The sequence below is a fragment of the Blennius ocellaris genome, assembly GCF_963422515.1.
Source record: "Blennius ocellaris genome assembly, chromosome: 5".
Classification (NCBI taxonomy): domain Eukaryota; kingdom Metazoa; phylum Chordata; class Actinopteri; order Blenniiformes; family Blenniidae; genus Blennius; species Blennius ocellaris.
Window position 1 is genome coordinate 24,175,443 of NC_137654.1, and position 20,464 is coordinate 24,195,906.

Below are 20,464 nucleotides of genomic sequence, written 5' to 3' on the forward strand. Positions count from 1 at the left end.
ATAAATTGAGAAGTAAAACGTCACAAATCCCTCTGACAAATCACACCTGTTTTTGTCAACAATACATAACATTCAACAACATTTGACCAACTTACTTAAGAATTATCATTAGAATTGAAAAAGAAACATATCAACGCAACAAGCCCAGAAATGATCAAACTGCATGTTCTTTTTTTCATTCAAGATAGAAGGATAAACAACAAGACCCACAAAATACCCACTTTTATCCATTTGGCTAAAACATCTTCATTTATTAAAAACAACACAGATGTGCTTTGCATTAAAAAAAACAACAAACAAACAAATATAAATGTGCTGCCTGTCCTGTTTTTCTGTGTTGGCTGAACATCTGGCTGATTTTCATAGCAATTATAGTAGAAAGGGAGTAATTATTGCTCAGAGGACCAGAGCAATGAGACTAAACAGCAATTTCTGCTTTGAAATCAACTGTTGGGTCACTGCTCTCATTTAATCAGCAGATAAAATGATAAACAAAGCCGTTTCTCTTTAGTCTTCTGCATTTCTTTTTTGAACCAACTTTCTTTGCATGTTGTTCAATATAACAATGAAAGCAAGCTGTTATGTTGACGCCACGCTCACAGATATGATGACCACACAATCACCATTTTCTCCCTCCAACAAACTACTTACGAGGACCCACTCTGATCACCATGGGGACAAACTCTTTCATGAGGCAGTTGCCATAGTGCCTATTGAGATGCTGCATCTGTGCTTTTCATGCCCACCCTTTGATATCAAACAAACACACCAACACGGACAGAATTCCTCAGGTTTTGTTTATTTGCATTCTCGACTGTTTGCGGACATAAATAAATAAAAACATGACGTTCATTCACTTGATCATTTAAAGGCAGGTGACATGATGCTTTGTGAAAACGACTGGCGCCGCTCACTCCTGCAGCCCGAGTCCAGAACGAACTGGTTGACGAGGGAGGGTGGGGGGGGTGGAGGGGGTCACCGCTGTGGCCCCATTATCCCCTGGATTACCCCCTCCTCTACCAGGCAATAGTGCAACTGTTATCCCCTCTTTTGTGGGGTTAAGCCCGAAATGTGTGGAGCAGGGCGGGCGGAGGGCACACTGGAACCCGCTGGCGTGGGGAGTTTTCAGACCCCCCACCACCAGCAGCACCACCCCACCCAGAGTGCTGACTGACACAATTTCACCAACACACACACACACACACACACACACACTTGCGAAGTGCAAGCTCAGGGATCTGGGAAAGGGGTAGAGGCCAAAGAGAAAGTTAGACTGACAGAGACGCACATATTATCATTTAAATCCTGACGTTTCTGGTTCCCGTTTGTCGGTGCTTCACCGACTTTTGTGTGTGCGTGTGTCATGATGAGTGTGTGATGAGCTCGAGTCTCAGCAGCTGGGGGTGAAGGCAGGACACTCCCAGCACCATGTGCTTCAGACAGCACTCTCCAGGGAGCCGCAGCGCCCCGCCCCGTCCCACACACTTGGTTACGGGATCTTCCTCCGTCCAATTCACTTCCTAAATGTGGCGTATTGCTGTGTGAGGAGCAGTGGAGGTATGAGGGGGGCATGCCGGAGGGCGGTTTCTGGCCCGCCCTTGTTTTATGGACGAGACGTTCACATTCGTGGTGCAAACTGTGACATAATCAGAGTGGTTCACATAATTCTTGTAAAAAAACAAAACACACACACAAAAAAAAAAAAGTTAATTAATGGTGCTGCTTTATCCAATTTACATGACATGCGGCCAGAGTTGATCCCAGCTGACTACAGCTGGCCAACTCTGGAGCCGACAGTCGTCCATACCAAAGATGTAGGTCAAGAATTAATGGTTAGCGAACAGCCTAAAAAAGCAAAGCAAATGTACCAAGTACATTTTAGGACCTATAGTTACATATTCACAAGTACATAACTTTTATTTCTGAAGATATACATATATTTTATACTTGAGTTGAGGAAATTTGTGAATAACACAAGGAAAACAGAAGAGAAGTGGAATCCTTTCTACTAGTTGTGGTTTTTATTCAACTCACAGTACATTCTACAGATGCACACGTGTTACATCACCTTAATACAACAGAGTCTTGTAATACCTCCTCTTAAAAATGATGAATTGGTCCTAAAAATATAAAGGAACAAATTTAAAGTCACCAAAACTGTACATTATTAAAAATTCACTTAACACCACATTTGGTTTTCGTGTCTTCTTTTTTTTTTTTTTTTTTCTTTTCTTTGTTTTTTTTCACTTTTTTTTTCCTTTTTTTTGAAAAAAACGCTGCGTCCCTTTAAGTGTAACAAGGAACATGAAAGTTTGTTTTCTATCAGCGGATTGGAGTTCAGTGTAAGAAAAACAATTTAAATAAAACCCAGACTGTGGAGTCGTCCTGTTGCCTTCATAGCTCACTAACCACGCCGCGCGTTGGCCCTCGTAAAGCACACCACCAATATAAGGAATGTAAGAAAGTAAACCAGGCAGGCAGGAATGTGCCAGGTATTTCAACGTCAGCGCAACTCTATGAAATTAAGGATTTTTTTTTTTTGTAAGTCCATCCAAGCAAGATTTAAGTTTTTAAACATCGGCTGAACTGCAAACAGAACTGCGTGTCGTTACAACACTAAACTGTTGAACTCTGAAGCTGCAGATTTATCCGTGCCAGAACGTGAAGCAAATTTCATCCAGAATGTCTGTTTGAAACCGTCTGTGTCCTCTGAGACAGACGGACACCGAGCCGGTGGAACTATTTGAATATTTACCCTCAAACCCGAGAGTCTGAGAGCGACTGACCGGCACTAAAAATCCTCCAGTTTCAGAAACCAGTGTCTTTCACACAGCAGCACAAGGTAAGTATGTGTGTGAAGTTGTGTGTGCATGTCCGTGTGTCTGTTGGTAAAATGTGTGTGAGTGTAACGTGCAAGACTTTTAAGTGGAGGTTATACAACGTCTACTCGTGACAGTCCAAGAACAGATTCCTTTTAGTTTAACTGGCCGTTTCATAAATGGTCTAGACATCTCTATAAGGTAGTCTGTACACATTCACTACAAGCTATTGCTATTAAATAATCCCAGCTATTGTAATCTTTATATATATTTATATATAGAATATATAATAAAAATATATTGAGCAAAAAAATTACTTCTAGGCATAAGACCACGTTACATTACATTTCCAATGAACAGGTAAGAAATGGCCCAAGCTCTGTGAAGAGTTTTGATCCATTCGGTCGTGCAGCGATGCCGAGCAGGTCCAGTGCGCAGCGGCTCGGCTGCGTTAGTGCGATCGGCTCCTCACCTTCGGCGTGAGAGCCAGGCTGCCGGGGGCGCGTCGTCGGGGCCACGGCGGGAGGGACTCGACCAAAGGCCTCGCTACGACATGGGGCTCGTGGAAGGACGCGACAGGAGAACGCTGACAAGAGATGAGGAGCCGACGTGAAGATGGGGAGAGACACGAAAGGTGCAGAGGAGACTCGGTGGTCTCGCTCTTCGTGGTGGGGAATGAGTACAAGTTCAAGCCATTTCAGCTGGAGTGGCCCGTAGAAAAAAGATCAGGCCTGTAGAGGGAACAATAACAGACAGATAGCCAAAATCTATACATATATTTCTATACACGAGAGAATACACGTGGCTGGAAGGAGCTCCAGACAGTCTTGGCATTAAATAGAGCGCGACTGGGACGGTGGCGGCACCGACGGTCTACAGCCCCACCATGAGGGCGATCGCCGGAGGCTCCTATTTGTCTTTGTTTGAGTAGAACTCCGCCCAGCGGCTCTCAAAGAATCGCCTCATGGAGTGTCCTGCCAGCCCGACCTCCGACGTGTCCTCATTGAAGAGCTCGCAGTTGTTAAATACCAGCTGAGCGTCCGCAGCAAACTCCTCACAGCTGCAGTAGCTGGCAGAAGGAAGCAGAACAACAAGGTTTAAACATACCGGAAAGGGACAAAGACACAAAACAATCGGAGGCCAATCAATCTCATTTTAAAGCAAATGGATATAATCAACGTCATAAAAAAAAAATCCTTACAATTTATCTCCATTATTTTTAAAAATTCTATGTAGTAGAAAATCACTTTTCACAATTTTTTGTTTGGATTTTGATCATTTCTTTAAAAAAATACTTTATTTCTTAATAAACATTTAGACTTTTGTAAGATTATCATTCCTATAACCCACTGATAATTGTATTTATGATTTTTTTTGGTGCATCATAAATAAATTTTCTTGGAAGATATGTTTTATTTAAAGTTTTCTTGACCCCCGACAGAACAATGAAAGAGACTGCTGCTGGTGTCCAGAGATATCCAGATCACATCTGTTTGTATGACAAATCTGTTTACATTAAAATGTACCAAGCACACTATGTGTGAAGTTTGACCCCACTTAAGTTTCATGTGGGAGTATCTTTTGTATTTTTCTCCAGCCTTCAGACCTTTTCTTTTTACTGTGTTCTTAGTTATAGGTCAAACAAAATAAATAAAAGGTCATAAAAAAAAAAAGCACCATGGAAAACAATATCCCTAGTACTCAATGGTTTTGACTTGTAAACACTGCGCTGCCTGCGTGGGAGTTTCAGTATGATGTGTTAATGAGATGTGCAGCGTGTTGAGCTCCTACCCGCCCTGGAGCAGTCGCTCTCTCATAGTGAGGAAGTCCATGGGGCTCTTGATGATGCGGCGGTAGCCCGGCACCAGTCGGGGGTTAACGGGCTCAAGGAAGGGCCAGGCATCTGCATGAGCCTCCATCTCCATTAGTATGATCCTGGAAAGAAATCACATTTGAGTAAATATTAATGACCCATCGCGAAAACAGCCGTCCAAATACGTCGGTCTCAGGACTGGAATGCAACAATTAATGAACTCACTCGCAGAAGGTGAGGTCGGGTTGGTTGCGTGTCATCATGCGGCGTCGTTTGGCGCTGCTTCCTTCCCCGGAGTGACGGGAAGACGAGGCGGGCGCGGGGGCCGGGGCCGGGGCCGGGGCGGGGGTCTCTTTGTGCCGCGTCGTCATGCCGCCGCTGCGTCGGGTTACGGTCGTCTCCTCGTCCGAGCTGTCGTCCTCGTACCTTCTCTTTTTCACCCTTGTGCGTTTTTTGGACGAGCGCGGTGACTCACCTTCGTCCTAATTCAAAAGAACCAGATCGAGTCAGCGAGCACAGTTGGAGTGAGAAGCACATTTGTTAACCGTAAAGTCAGGAATCGGAGTGGCCTCTGACCTTTGCAACGCAGGTGGGACAGAACCAGTCTCCCTCGGGAACCTGGGTGATTTTGGGCTTCAGGCAGTACATGTGGCAGCCGCGATCACAGCCGTCACACAGCAACAGGCAGTCATCGTTGTCTCCCTTCCTGCAAATCTGGCAGGTCTAGGAAGGACAGATCAGAGGGTTAAGCTCACAGCATCTCAGAGTGCGACTGATATTCTGATGTAATTTATTCTCTCAGGACAAAATGACTAGTAAAAGAGTAAAACTGCTGCGAGATGAAGATTTCTCACCACTTTGGTCACAGATCTCTCCCAAGCGATGGCCTTTTCCAGCTGAAGCAAACACAAACAGAGCTGAGGAGCGCTGCGGCAGCGATCCAGCGCCTGTCTCCATGTTCGTAGTCGAGATGTGATTTCACTCTCCAGGCTGGAACAAAATCAAATGCAAAATCAACTCTGAACTAAAAACGAACCCCGTTCACCGCCGTGCGCCAGACCCAAGCCGTTCTTCTCACCTGATGACATCCATGGGATGCTCCTCCCCGGGCGTCGGGGTGAGGGGAGCGAGGCGCATCACTTCGGCTGGGTTCCACAGCGGCTCCTTCAGGTAGCGTCTTTCGATATTTCGCTCCAGATTGGCGAGCCGCAGCACGGCCAGGTCCACCGGGTGCGTGGCGATACGAGGCAGGCCGGACCACTCCTTCTTCGTTCGCACAATCCAGTCGTCCCGTGGGTCCGTGTCGTGTTCGTAGTACTGGAGGTCGTCCCGCGTGGAGTCCGGATCTGGAATTGTGTAGGGCTTGAAGGAGACGAGCGGGAAAAGAAAAAAACATGAAGAATTTGAATGTCAGTGAGTCGTGGAATGTCAGGTTTGAAGTGATGTGAAAAAAATAAAAATAAAACATTGAGTAAATTACCTCAAACTCTGCCATCGGTGTCTCTGTGTTTGTTTCAGACTCGGCCACTGCACTCTGAGGAAGCGACTTGAATGAAACAAAAAGTGAAATCATTTTATTTTTTCTATTTTGAAACAGACCAAGCGAACTTACTTGCTTCCTAAAAGATGTTTGGTCATTGTTACAAAAATGTTTTTTTTTTTTTTACCACGACATCAAAAAAAAATTTCACAATAAATCTAAGGCATTAGAATCAACTCTGGATGAAAGTGCCCTCTGCAGATTTGTAACAAGGACAATTTCAGAGAGTAAATTAGTTCACCATCAGTCATGTGATCTCTCACCTTCAGATGGAGGTCAGCAGCAACGACACGCTGCTCCAGGTCCTCCACCCACTGCAAGGAGCTGATGTCCGTGTCCATTGCTTTCTCCTGCACCTGCCAAGGCTGCTGCAGAGCCTCCAGCAACACATCCTTGGCTTCCACTTTCAACTGAAACAGTGGATCTGTTCGGAGAGGATAGAGGAATAAGTGAATCATCTACGCAGCAAAAGGGCAAAACAAGATGAAGTGCAATGTTGGGAGATGTAGTTAAATAATGCGATTGTTAAGACTCACCGTTGATGGGTTTGGTGCACATCTCAGCTAAGCTTTCCATGTGTTTGGCCAGATGCTTATGGAGCACCCGCTCCCTGATGCCTCTTGGATGGAGAGCCTGCAAGGTGCTGTGCAGTTCCTCTGGGTCCTTGATCCACCACCAACCGCGCACCATTGCTAGAGAGCAAACACATTAAGGCCAATATTAAAAAAACATTACACAATAGAAAAAAAAAGAAAAAAATGTGTTTAAAAAAAAAAAAAAAGCATCAACAAGGAAAGCAGGATGCATTAAATGGTCATTTTTCACAAGGCATCATTGAGGTTTTCACAAACTGAAATTTAGTGCTCCGTGTTCCACATGTAGTGACTCCAGCAAGTCCTAAAGTGCTCTTATGAAACTCTCATGAAGACTAACAAGAGGGCACAAATTAAAAGCCCTCATTTACTTGAGGCATAAGCCTTGAAGTGCTGACCAGTTGCTTCTTTATTGCTCAGGATCCGTTGAGCGCCGTCAGCGGGCATTAAATGTGTCCCTCAGACTTACATGCTGGGATGGGCTTGACCACCAGCTGCGTGAAGAACTGCTGCTCAAGTTCCTGGAAAACGGAGTTGGGAGGACGGCCGCGACGCTTCGCTGCGGCTCCTCGCGGCCCTCTGCGCGCAGGACTGCTGCCTCGGCTGCCTCTCCTCCGCCTCCGGGCCGGCCTGGCGGGGGTGGTGGGAGCAGCGGGAGCGGGAACCGGAACAGGAAGAGCAGCAGCAGCCAAAGTTGGAACGAGGGCAGGAGGAATGTGAGCTGGGAGAAGCTGAGGGATTGTCGGTGGAGGACCGTCGGGAACAGCAGGTGCAGGATCTGTTGGGTTGGCGTCTGCTGGCGTCGGTGCAGTCACAGCCTCGGCGGGAGCCTGAACAGGCAGGAGTGGATCCGGCTTTGGAATTAAAAGAAATTACATGTTTTCAATCAACGCTGATGGAAATAGCTTTACTACAGCATGATTATAAGTATATATATATATATATATTTTTTTTTTTTTTTTTTTTTTTTTTTAATCATTCTTGAGACAAACCTGTACAAGTGGAGCAGTGAGTGTGGGCAGAGTACTCGGGATCTGAGGGAGAAGTTTCGGGGGTGACCTGGGGGATTTGGGTATCTGCGGCTCGGTGAGAGAGTTGTCGTCACACGGCTGTTTGGGGAGCAAATTGAACCACTGTCCTTGTTTCTCTGCCATTTCCTTCACACTCTCCTCTGGTCGATTGCCTTCTGGAGCCTCGCCGGCTGAACAGGTGCCATTGGTCGCCACTTCCTGTGACTGGTTGAGCCAGCTCTGGAAGGCCGCCTGCGTGAGGTCGATGTTTGGCGATCCCGGCCCGTCGTCGCCGGAAGACCTGACGCTACTTCGACGGCGGCGCCGGATCTTCGCCGTGCGGAGGTGGAGCTCCACTTCGGGTTTGATTTTCCGTGGGCGTCCGCGACCTCTCGGCCTGCTCATGAGGGATGCGGTGCCGGGGAGGGAGTCGTCCTCTGGAGAGGCGGCCTGAGCCTGACCCGGGGTGGCAGACGAAGGAGAGGAAGGCAGGGTGGGAGGGGGAGTGGTCGGCATCGGGGCCTCCTCAATTTTGGGCTCCTTCTTCAAGAAAGTGACGGGCACCTCTGCTATAAGCACATCTCCTGAAGCTAAAACATAAAAAGCATAAGTAAACCTAACAAGGATACAAAAAGCTTCCTCAAGACATTAAAACCCACTTCCCTCCCAGACTCACTCAGCAGTTCTTCGGGCCCCTCGACGAGAACTCCTCCGAGGTGAGGTAGCGCCATATATCTGCGCCGGTAACGGTCCTGGCCAAGCAGTATGGCCCGCATGGAATGAGACGACTGTAGCAGCTTTTTACGGAAAAATGCTTGGCGCTGTGGAAGCACGACAGCATTCAATACAAGGTAACATGCAACATCCAGATCATAGTGCGTCTGTGGTGTTAACCATACAGTACCTTTGTTAGCTTATCTATCTGCCTTTCAAGCTCTGGAATGCTGGCAATGGCGGGACTTTCGGTCTGTAGCAAGAGAAATGAAACCTTTAAATATCATTGAGAAATATAAAAAAGAAGAAGTGGTTCAAACTCGCTACATTTCAAGGAAGGCATGTCCGGAAATCTCATGTTACATGGCAACCCTTTATAATCTGTATAGAAATAATGGATGCTGTTAAAAAGGTAGTCCTGTGATTACTGCTTGCACATTTTTTATTTGCAACTCTATAGTCATTTTTTGTGTTTTGTTTTTATTTAGCCTATTCCACATCCTTCTCTTTTTCTCTTATGCCAAAAACATTGTCAAATCAAGCAATTGTAAAACGTTTGACCAATGAAGGTACAGTAACACCGTTGCAGGATGAGGCTCAGATGGAGCAAAACACGAGGGGCTATATTGTATTTATCCAATGTTTGGAAGCGTTACAATTTCTATGTTTTTCAGGAAATTAATTAAAAAAGAAACTGAGCAGATGCATACATCACTGAGTTTTGGCTCCTCTTTGCGTGAACGTCGGCTTCCTCTTTCCAGGATTAAACCATTCTCCTCCAAGTTGAGGTTCTCCTCCTCGGCCACTCGAGCACTGCGTCTCCTCTCTTCGAAACACAACTCCTCCTCTGAGCGGCCTGTGCGACGCGCTAGCGCCACCTTCAGTCTGCCAGACAGAATAACGCCCATGATCAACAGGTGGCGTGACCAAAACAGCAGATAGAAATATTTGTTATTCAAATCATAAAAAGAGAAGCATGTGCTCTTACTTGCGTAGTTTCCCCTCAATGATCCACTTGTTCTTCCTGTAGGTTGTCATGTTCTCCAAAGTGTTATCTATGTCACTAAAATCAGATTTTAGAAAAAGAAAAATGTGAGAGAACATACTTTTAGAATCGAGACTGTACTGAGAATGAATAAAGTTGTTGGTTCTAACCCGATCACAGCGTTGCTGCTGTTAAGCTCGTCCACCAGGAAGCCCAGAATAGCTGCCTTAGTGTCTGGAGGCAGGGCATGAAATGTTTTGGTCCGTAGTGTGTTGCACACCTCCGTCTCATAACCATAAGATTCCAAAAAGATTCGTAGTACTTCTGAAACTGTGCTGCGGGTCAGCTTCAACTCAATCAGCTTATCCCCAAGAATCTTCACCGACTGCAGGGGATGATGGGAAAATGACATACCAAAAGTAAAGAACAAAACCTTTATAAACAGGTATATGGATTTTATCGTTTCAGACATACCTGATAATAAGAAGGCAGTCCGGGGTCGTGCAGCGCTGCCTCTACCAGCTTGATGAGGAGGTCCTGGACCTCTCCCTGACCGTCGCCCAGACCGAGCAGGCCTTCCTGCAGCGTCGCCAGGCTGGGGATATCCTTGGGTATATTGAGGCCGATCAGCTTCCCATAACCATGGAGGAATTCAACAACAGATAGGCAGTGTGCAAAAGCCGTGCCTGAGAGAACCACCCCGGGGATCCGGCTCAGCTCTGGAAGATACTGTTGTTGGCAAAGTTCAAAGATCAGGTCATAATTAAAAAAAAAAAAAAAAGAAGAAGCTGTAATTCTTAAAAATGTGCAGCAAATGAGGATGTCATCAACGAACCTTGTGGTCGGTGAGACACATGTCCTCTGCGGGCTTCTTCAGCTCTTCTGCAATCAGCTGCTGCCTCTTTCGCTCCTCCAGACGTCTCTGGGCCTGCGCTCTCCGTTCGGCCGCCCTCTTGGCTGCCAAAGCGGCCCGGGCAGCTGCTTCCGCCTCCGCCTGGGCTTTAGCCAGGGCCTTGGCTTTACTGCGAGCGCCCAGCACTCTCTTGCCCTGTGCTATCCTCTCTACGTCAGTCTGCTGGACCGGTGGAGCAGCCTCAACCTTGACCGACCTCCTGCGGCCGGGCTTTTTGGGCTCAGCGCCTGATTGTGACACTTGCTGGGGTCCCTGCACGGCAGTTGGGGCTGTTGATTCAGCCTTTCCTTCCAGGTTCTTCTCCTCTTGCTCCAGCTGAGAAACAAACACAAAATAGGGGACGACAAAAACTGTCAAAAACTTTGGTGGTGAAATATTTTAAGGTCCATTGCGTTGATTTTAGGTTTCTTGTACCTTCGCTTTCTTTTTCTCCTCTTTCATCTTCTTAATCTTTGTCGCCTCTTTTCTCTTCATTCGTGCCTACAACAGCGGAAACAAATGAAATGAGGGTGAGATAGAGAAAGAGCAACAGGTAAACATCTCAACAAGATTGGATTTCATACCTTTCGCTTCATTTTCTTCTTGATTTTTGCGAGCTTCTCCTTTTCCTCCTCTGTGAGAGCTTCTGTAAAACGAGTAATAAAGCAGTCACCGACAAAACAATATTTGAAGTTACACATATAACGCCACGTTGTTTATTCACTCTTAATCCTAATACAATCATGTTGACGATTCACCCACCCTTAGCTTCAAGTCGCTTCAGCAGTTTGGCGTCAACTTTGCTGAGGAGGTCAGTCATCTGGGGTTTGGGAGGTCGACCCGGGCGACGGGCTGGTGCCCCTTTCAGGGCACGAACCCTGCGAGGTTTCTCTTTATCGGGGTTTGGAGGTCGGCCACGCCGTCCAGTAATCGCCATGATCATAGAAGGAACCTCCTCATTTGCTAGGAGGACCCACTTCACGCCCTGCGATCAATAACAGAAATCAATTTTCAGTTTTGTTGTTGTTGTATTTTTCACAGAAATGTAATGACTTAAGAGTTTTCCCTCGGAGCAAAGAGGATCCAAGCTGTGGACAAGTATATTTTCCTCTTGTACACTGACCTCTGATGTTTCTCGCTCTTCAAAGAAGTCTCCAACAGGCATGCGTGGGCTGAAACTGAAGTGTTCTCTACTGACGATGCTGTCTGTGTGTCTCTTCAAGTACTGAGTGAAGAAGTTTAAAGAAGATGGCAGGTTGAATGAGAAAGGAGAGAGCATTTAAGTTGAGCGACACAATAAATAAAAAACAATGACCAAAACATTATTTTCAATAGTTTTTAAAACACCATTGTTTAAATCTTACCTTGACTATCTCAGGAAACTGCTTCATCCGTCTTCCACAGGGAGTGTAGTACCAAGTTTCACCCTTCATGCGGTTCTCCAATTTCTTCACACGAATCTCCCTCTTCCAGCTCCAAAGAAAAAAACAACTGGAATTATACTCCTGTAACAGCTTTGTCACACATCTGGAGTATTACCGTAATGGTGACTCAAATTCAAAGCCTGAAAATGACAATTAAAATCTGAAAAAGTCAAACTAATGTTCTTGGCATGTTTGTGATTATAAGTCTGATTTAGCCATTTAAAAAATAAATAAATTTGTGACCATGAAGCTACACAGTTGTACACGATTCAGTGGGAACTTCGATGCTCATTTGTTGCAGAGTCCATCATAACCTACTGACATTTAAATGTAATATATTCACCAAAGGGGAAAAAAATTACATAAACCACACAAAAAGTAAGAAATTAAGTTTCTTTGTCAGGATCAACAGTAGAGCAGAGTACATTGACATAGCCTTATGACATATCTTTAAATGCTTCACAATCCTTGCAAGAAACCGAGTGAATAATTACCCGTGCCGCAGAGGGAACTGGACCTGCTCTTCTGTGGCAACCCTTCGTCTGTTGGATTCACCTGTGGACGTGGATATTTCTCCAGTTAGCCTCGGACTTTTAAGAGACTTTTAAAATGCTGAAGCGTTCACCTTCACCAGTACCTGCAGTGGAGCTGTCATCGTCATTTTCGTCCTCTTGTTTTTGGATTTTGACACTTCCTTCCCGATCTTGTTTCTTGACTCTTTTGGCCTTTTTGGTTTTCTCAATTGTCGTGCTGATATTTGACAAGTTAGCCAGGACGGCCTCGATTGCAGCCGTTACCGAATCAACTTCTTCTGCGGGAAGCCCGGCAACCCCGACTACATGCGATTGTTCTTTGACATTCCCCTTGACGGGCGTCTTTCTCTTTCTGCCTCTGGCTCCCACTTCTTTAGCAACTCCCTCGTCATCGGGCTTCTTCTCCACTTTTGGGGTTCGAATGCGAGGCTTCCGCTGGGTCCCCTCTGGGGCTAAAAATAAGTGAGAAAAAAATATATATATTTTGTTTTTTCTCAAAGAAATCCAACATCCTCTTTCCCTTGCATTTAGTCAATCAGGAGTGTTTAATACCTGTGGTTTTAGTCCACATTGCCTTTGGAGTTCGAGGTTTGCGTGGTTTCCCTGGGGTTTTCAGACTTCCTTCAGCAGCCGGCACAACATCGTCACTGACTGGCTGGAGTGGGTGAACAGCGGGACTCGCCACCGGGGTACTGAAGGCGATAAACTTCTCATCCCTCATCTTGAAACTCGAGGCCGTCATTGACTCATTAGCAGTAGTCTTAATATTGGTGCGTCCAGCTGAGTCTGGCGTATCGAGCCCACTGGGCCTCCAGTCTGCTTCAGGTCAATGAGAGATGAGAGAAAAAAAGGTTTCAGTAGCATTCATAAATGTTAAATGTTAAATCTAATCAAATAAAAACCTTCTCTGATGTGATAAAGTCCATAGAATATTATTAGAATTATTCTCTGCAAATTGCTTAAGAAACCATAACCATGTAATACCTACTAGTATTCAAAATAAAATTAACAAAATACTAATTTCATTGATTAAAAACATTTGTAAACGTACCTGGACGATCAGACGGAGACGAGACAATTGAGCTCAATTTCGACTCATCGTTCAAATCAACAGGAGGTTCATCTATCTGAGAAGTGTTGTTAAAGGAAGACTCCAACTCCGATTCTCCTGCGATTTGGCAGCGGTCCCTGGTTTCTTCTGCCTGTGAGGTTTCTTCTTCCCTGGTGGAGTCCAGTGTGTCATTTCTGGAGTCGTCCCCAGAAGAGCCGCCGTCTCTGGTAGTGTCACATGTGGCGGATGGTTCCTCTTCGGGATGGGATGTGGAGTCAAACTGAGACGTGTCCTTGCTCAGGTAAAAGCTGCTGTCAAAGCGAGTGGAATCGTCAGCGAGCGAGCTTTTACCGGGTGACGGAGTCGTCTTTTCCAAGACGGCGCTGATGTTGGTTCTCGAAGGGGTGTCACATGTTGAACTGTCGTCATATTGAGAGGAAATCTGTGAAGAGTCACAAAAGCTTTGTTCATCTGTCAGATGTTCTACCCGTGTGCTGCTACGCGGTGAAGACTTTCGGGATGGAGTTTGCTCCTCCATCAAGTCCTCAGCTTCAGAGGTGGGACTGCTTTCCATGTGCTGCCTGACAGAATCTGTCGGTTTATTCTCTGGCTTTTGATCAGAAGAAGCTGCGGTCTGTAGGGGATTTTCAGGAAGATCTTTGAGGGCTTCTTGTGAGAGCGGCTCAGATTGAGGAGCATCAGTCACTTCTACAGGTGGTGTCCTTCTCTGATCTGGGTCAAGCAGAGGGAGGCCTTCCTCTGGTTCTTCAATCCTTTTGTCAACCGCTACTTTCCAATCCTCACTAGGGTCGTGGTGCTCTGACTTGGGAGACGGCTTCAGCACAAGAGGAGGAGGAGGAGGAGGAGTGGTGGTGTTGGGAAGATGCCGTTCAGTGTCAGAACTTTGGACCACAACAGAAGATATACCAACTACGGGAGGCACAGACACCAAGGCAGGAGGGGCGGACACGGGTGCAGTCCTGGAGGCTTGAGTGGTTAGAAGAGGTAGGGCAGGTAGAGGTCGGACTGTAGGACTTTCACGGTTTACTAGGGAAGATAAATTTACTTTCTCTGGTGCTGAAGATGCTGCAGAAGCAGTGGAAGGACCAGAATCACCAGCTTGATGAGTCTGACACTGGGATGTGGGTGCTGGCTCACCGAGTTTTGTCCAAGCTGACGGAGTTTTGGACACAGATGCCAATGTGGATAAACAGGAGCCTGGCGATGTTGAGTCTGAGGGTTCGGAGATTGACTTCTGAGACGGAATAGAAGAATTTAGACCCACAGAAGTAACAGGCAACAATCTGGGTGGTCCAAACTTTTCTTGCTGACTTCCACATTTATCAGGCAAGCTGGGTGTCATCATTGGTGGCATGGCCCGATGAGGTACCTCCATCTCAAGAGAGAAGACGGGTGCAGAGTAAGAAGACGTGGACACTGTAGCAGGAGGTGAGCTAGTTGTAAGTAGTCCAGATGCTCTGGGAGGCAAAGCAGACTCTGACTGAGGAACCAAAGAGTCGGCTGAAGAGGAAACTGGAGGCCCTGAAGAAACTGTTGCAGGTTGAGATGCGGTATCAGATGCAGCAAGCGGTTGAGACAACTTTGAAGGTGATAGAGACAGTGGGGAGGAGGAGGAGGAGGAGGAGGAAGAGGAGCAGGAGGAGGAGGGTCCAGCTGACAGATGCTTGGATCCGGCTGAAGATTTCTCAGTTGCACAGGAGGTGGGAGGCCTGAGGCCTTGCACCATGAGGGGAGGTGAGGAGAGTCTGGGAGAAGCAGATGGAGAAGAGGCAAAGGACACACTGGGAGTTGTTGAGATTTGTGGCGGAGTCGACTTGACATCAAAGGATGAAACTGCAGGGGGTCCAGACGCAGATGAGGGAGATCCAGAGAAAGCCGAAGCTGAAGAGACCCGGGGTGGTGTTGAAATCTTGGTTAGAGACGGCGGCGGGGGTGCAGCTGATGAAGAGACGGAGAGCTGAGATGACACAGAATGGGAAAGCGGCTCTCTGACAGGCGACGCCATCTCTGAACGCGGAGCTCCCGCCTTATCAGGATGCGGACGATAATCACCAGGAGAAGGTTTGGGTTGGTAACCGTCGATTTTGTGTAATCTTTGAGCCAAAGGTGCACGATCACTGCCATTATAGCTCGAGTCTACCTCCAGAACAGCTTCTCTTGTATGCCCTGAAAGAGAGATTCAACAAAATTATCAGTGCTGAGATACACTCTGGATAAATGTGTTAAATATTTTTTTTAAATGATATTGAGGATACGATATCTGCAGAAATAAATGTATTTTTAGGGATAGAAATGTCTTCAATAACATTGCTCCAGAAACATTTCTGCCAATGTAATACCACTACACTGTGTTATTACATGGTCCAACAGTGGCACCTGCTGGCTAAATCTTCACATTAGTCCACTGATAAGTGACTTTAACACAATATCAGATATTCATGTGAAAGTATATGTAGTTATTTCTACAATTATTAACAACTGTTCCAGAAAAATCACCACCATTAATCTTTGTGTATGTAAAATTCAACATACCAATTATATGACATAATATTGAGCAGAAACCAAAAGTTATCAGTTCTGTAAGTCTGCCGAAAAAATTTAATCTGAACCAGAACCAGTAACCATGTTCAGTAGTAGACCTTTATGTTTATAATTTTTTTTGTGATTTAACAACACCCATCTCCTCAAATACAATTGTGACAAAGGCAAGCAGTGATGTGCTTTAGTCCTCTGGGATGTTCTGTCAAGCATCAGAGAGTTAAGCTGTTTCATGCAAACTGAGCTCGATACCAGAGCTGCAACGATACAAATACACATTTCCATGCTCAACATTGACACCAATTACTGGTTTACACATGAGATTGGTTACCTTGCATTGGAGAAGAAAGCCCAACACTGCTGGTGTGGGGGCTCCGCTCCCTGTTGTGTCCCTTGGGTGATTCGCTATCCTGAACGCTTGATGGTGACATCATCGGCGCTGAGGACATCCCCACAGGTAGAGGGCTGCCTGTGCTCCCTCTGCCTAGACTGTGGTGCTGCGGGCTGCCGCGGGGGGGAGTGAAATTCTGGGCAGCCGGGGGCATCATCTGAGCCTGGCTTTGGGGCTGAGACGGCTGTGGTGGTGGTGGCGGCTGCTGCTGCTGCTGCTGCTGGGGGGACGGCAGGGACGGGTGTTGAGGCTGATGCTGGTAGTATGGCATCCCGTTTGGCATCATGCCATAATGCTGCGGCTGCTGGTGCTGCTGGTGGTGATGGTGGGGGTGACGGTGGGAGTGGAGGTGCTGCTGTGATGCTTGATGAGGCGCAGGCTGCAGGGGTTGCTGCTGGTGATGCTGTGACGGTGTAATCCCAGGATGGGCCTGACTCTGGTAGGTCCCGTACATGCCGTGCGAATTGTAACTTATCTGCGGACTGGGGTTACTCCTGTTCCAGTACTGACTCCCAGTCAGAGGCATGTTTGCTGGGCCTGCCACAGGTGGCTGATGGGAGCTCTCGATGGCCCCGTTCAGCTGATACTGTCCGTGACTCTGGAAGTGGTGCTGTGACTGAGGCTGCACCATCCCGGGTCCAGGCTGCTTCTGGTGCATCCCGTGTCCCGCTGAGGCGCCCATGGCCGGACCATACTGAGGGTGCCCTCCCCATAAGTAGTCGTAGCCCATGCTGCTCTGGTGGTGGTTGCTCATGTGTGGGTAAGAAGCAGAAGGTGGATGGGAACCAGGTATACTGGACCCAAGTACAGTAGTGACGCCATTCACATTCATTTCGCCATTCATATCTGTCAAAGAAAAGTAACTTTTGTCAAGTTTGAAAGAAAAAGGGCACTAAATTCCTAACTTCCATCATTTCTGCAAATAACTTGTGCCATCAGCTGAGCACTTCAAATCCAGAGAGAAATCCCGTCACTGTACACATGATAAGAGATCTACTACTACAAAAGAAAAGTTCATCAAACACCTTCCATGTCCTCCAGTGACTTCATTTAAACATCTTTGGTTTGTGCTGCTCTCTTGTATCAGCCTACTTACACCTGAGTTTGTCTGAAAACACTCTGAACCCCACTTGATCTGCTAAACCATTTACAATTCCTCAAATGTACGGGCCTGACCAAGATTCGCCCGGTTTGTTTTGATCCAGTAAAACAAGTGTAAACACGCCATCTGATATGTCCCTGCCTGTGCATAAGTTAATGACTAGAAATGGTGGAAAAAGAAGATGAGGATACTCACTCTTCCCCTGCTGAGGAAAACTCATGGAGGACCCGTTAGTATAAAGAGAATCCCCTGAGGAGAGTTTCAGTCCTGAGTTTGCTGAGGAGTGGGTGCCATAGTTGAAATGGTTATTTGAGTCCATCTGTAAATAGAAGGAAAGCACAAAATATAAATAAATATATAAAGGGGAGAAACCAACAAATAAACAAACACTGCCAGCATAAACACTCGTTTCAAACCAAAGTACATGGAAGCCGTGCAAGTGCTCAGCGGGGCTTAAATGTGCGCAACACCATATTTTCACCAATTCATTATTTCCTTTTCATTAGGGTTTTTTTTTTCTTTTTTTGCAGGCGATCGGCGCTGCGTAATGCCATGAAAACCGGTATTCCTCAATGGATCTGGCACCTGAATCTTGTGACAGCACCATTTCATTCCAACAACAACCGTCAAAATGTCGCAGCCAGCAGCAGATGATGATGATAGGCCTCAGTGAGTGCAATGGACAAGCTGAATATTAACGATAGGGGCTCGTCATACCGCTGATGAGGCGCAGCTAACGTGAGCTCAGCCTCCTCGATGCGCCGCGATTAAAGCTCGGCCCCGGCCACACACACACTGTACACACACACACACACAACCATACACACACTGTACACACACACGCCACCGCCGCCAAGACCCGGCGACCTCCGCCGGCTAACAATAAAGGGATTAGCGAGAATATTTCACACCAGCTTCCGAGGCCCGGAGAGGTGTTTACAGCCTAATAAAGCAGGAGCCCTTGAGGAGAGTTCATTTCCTAATTCAACAAGGCCGTAGCGACGGCGGCGGCGCCGCGTTAGCTCGCGCTAGCGGTTCGCACGCGAACGATCCACTTTAAAGCGTTACAGGTCAAGTGACACGGCTACCGTTAGGTAAAGCTCCAACTCATCCAGAAGCGGGTCGGCCAGTGAGCTCCGCCGTGAGGCACCGTCCGGAAAAATCGCCCCACATCCTTCTCCAAGGTTATTTAGCTAAATCATCACAATAGAAGCCGGGCTAACTGGCGCTAGCCGCGCGGCTAGCGGATAGCGTCGTATATCCATTAATAAGTACGGCGCTCTGACGTTAGCTCGTAGCCAGGTAGCAGGTACCGCAGCAGCCACGCTGCCCCGGATCCATGATGCCCAACACCAGCCACACACACACACACACACAGAGAGAGAGGGGGGGGAGAGGAGAGAGAGCCGCAAAACGAGACGAAAATATCCTCCGGTGGGCAGATAACGACTCAGATTACCTCACTCATCTGACTCGCTTCGTTAACAGATGGAGGCGTGCTCCCCCCTTTTGTTCGCTGGCTAACGTTAGCTAGCGAGCCAAGATGAAGTTACATTGTTTACTGCCGCGCGCACACCGAGACTATTCCTCTCTTTTTCTCTCCGCGGAGCATCATCATCCTCCCACAGCCGACACCATCAAAAGTTTCTTATTTCAATTAAAGCCGCCCCAACCTTTCAGTTCCTCGGGTGTTTGTTTTTTTTTTTTTTTTTTTTTGGAGGGGGGGAGGCGCAGGAGCCGCCACGAGCCCTCCGTCTTTTTTTATGGATAACACGAGTCGAGATATCAACGGCGATAAATAATAAGCAACTATTCCCCTAACCTTTGGGTTTTAAATTAGCAAACATGGCTGGTGTGGTCCGGTGCAGCCATGATCACAGAACGCAGCGAGCGGAGGCAGAGTAAATAACCAACAATGAGCACACACAAGCGCTCACACATGTATCCGGTCACAACGCAAAGTAAACAAATACGGTCTTTAATTGGCATTTTCACGCCGGTGCCGAAATCGAAACGGACTTCGAAGATCAGGAGAGTGAAGTTTAAACTTTATTCAGTAAGATGAGGAGCCGAGCCAATTTAAAGTATTGCACTATAATTACTACTTTTCATTTTGATCAGAACTTCGTTTTGTTCATATAAACACTGATGATGATGTCTAAAATATTCATGAAACAAAAACATGTTTTTGTTAAAAACAAAACACCACATCAAATTAAAGTAACCATAACGTTATATGTTTTTTTTTATAAATGAAGATTGATGAAAAATAACTTGATCCTATTACCTAATAGCTGATTTATACTCGATATGAAATAGAATGCATTTACTGACTGATACTTGATGTGCCGATGCCGCAGGCTCGTGCAGTGGACGCTCTTATTTTCACGCGATGCACGGTGAACGCAGGAAACTCCATCAGTGTGTTCTCGTCACTTTTCGTAAATGACTCTCAGTGAGGAAATCAGGCCCGAAGAGGAAGTATGCAAATAGTCTGGACCCGGCTGTCTCAAGGTTTCTGGGTCTTAGCGCCCGGAGAAGGAAACTAAAGTACAAATACTCTCCTGGAAGTTACATTACTCCAGACGAATACCACACAGAGAATTGTAGTGGGAGATTTTTGTTTCTTTTTTTTTTTTGTGATTTCATTGAGACTTCCAATAAAAGGTCACTGTATAACAAGGTTAAAACATTGTGTGGACAATATTCAAACTGTTTTTATTCATCCAGCTTCCCCTTGTAACGCCATCCCATGATAACCTGCGTCAAGTTGAAAAACAGGAATGTTGTGTTTGTCGTGGTGCAGACAGTAAATGGCAAACATAAGGCGGCTCCAATCGGCAAACCACCAAGAAAATTGTTTAAAAAAAAAAAAGTAGTATCTACAACATAGAAAAGTATGGAGCCCCTCTGGTGACATTGGTGAAAAAAATATTATTGCTTAATAACGCGTGGACACGCGTTATTAAGCAATAATATTTTTTTCACCAATGTCACCAGAGGGGCTCCGTAGAAAAGCTTAAATTTAAAGGTTATTA

General features: G+C 46.4%; 1 protein-coding gene across 4 annotated transcripts; it reads right to left on the reverse strand.

The window, feature by feature from the left end:
* Positions 1-1,535: 1,535 nt before the first annotated feature.
* Positions 1,536-19,300, reverse strand: baz2a (bromodomain adjacent to zinc finger domain, 2A). 4 transcript variants are annotated; one of them, XM_080496526.1, is made up of 30 exons: positions 19,100-19,300; positions 17,622-17,745; positions 16,265-17,170; positions 13,375-15,561; positions 12,876-13,139; positions 12,428-12,775; positions 12,285-12,345; positions 11,731-11,839; positions 11,490-11,591; positions 11,129-11,351; positions 10,951-11,012; positions 10,802-10,867; positions 10,310-10,702; positions 9,949-10,203; positions 9,645-9,859; positions 9,478-9,552; positions 9,200-9,374; positions 8,680-8,742; positions 8,452-8,596; positions 7,758-8,365; positions 7,235-7,619; positions 6,709-6,864; positions 6,436-6,596; positions 6,113-6,178; positions 5,711-5,994; positions 5,487-5,622; positions 5,209-5,355; positions 4,858-5,114; positions 4,611-4,754; positions 1,536-3,888 (listed from the first exon to the last, which is right to left on the reverse strand). In XM_080496526.1, exons 2-30 carry the CDS (start codon positions 17,743-17,745, stop codon positions 3,729-3,731), a joined length of 8,277 nt encoding a protein of 2,758 aa, XP_080352652.1. In that variant the 5' UTR covers positions 19,100-19,300; the 3' UTR covers positions 1,536-3,728. The 4 variants fall into 4 exon arrangements, with proteins under 4 accessions (XP_080352652.1, XP_080352649.1, XP_080352650.1 ...); XM_080496523.1 differs by having other exon boundaries at positions 12,876-13,142; XM_080496524.1 differs by lacking the exon at positions 19,100-19,300 and adding an exon at positions 18,144-19,072 and having other exon boundaries at positions 12,876-13,142.
* Positions 19,301-20,464: the final 1,164 nt, after the last annotated feature.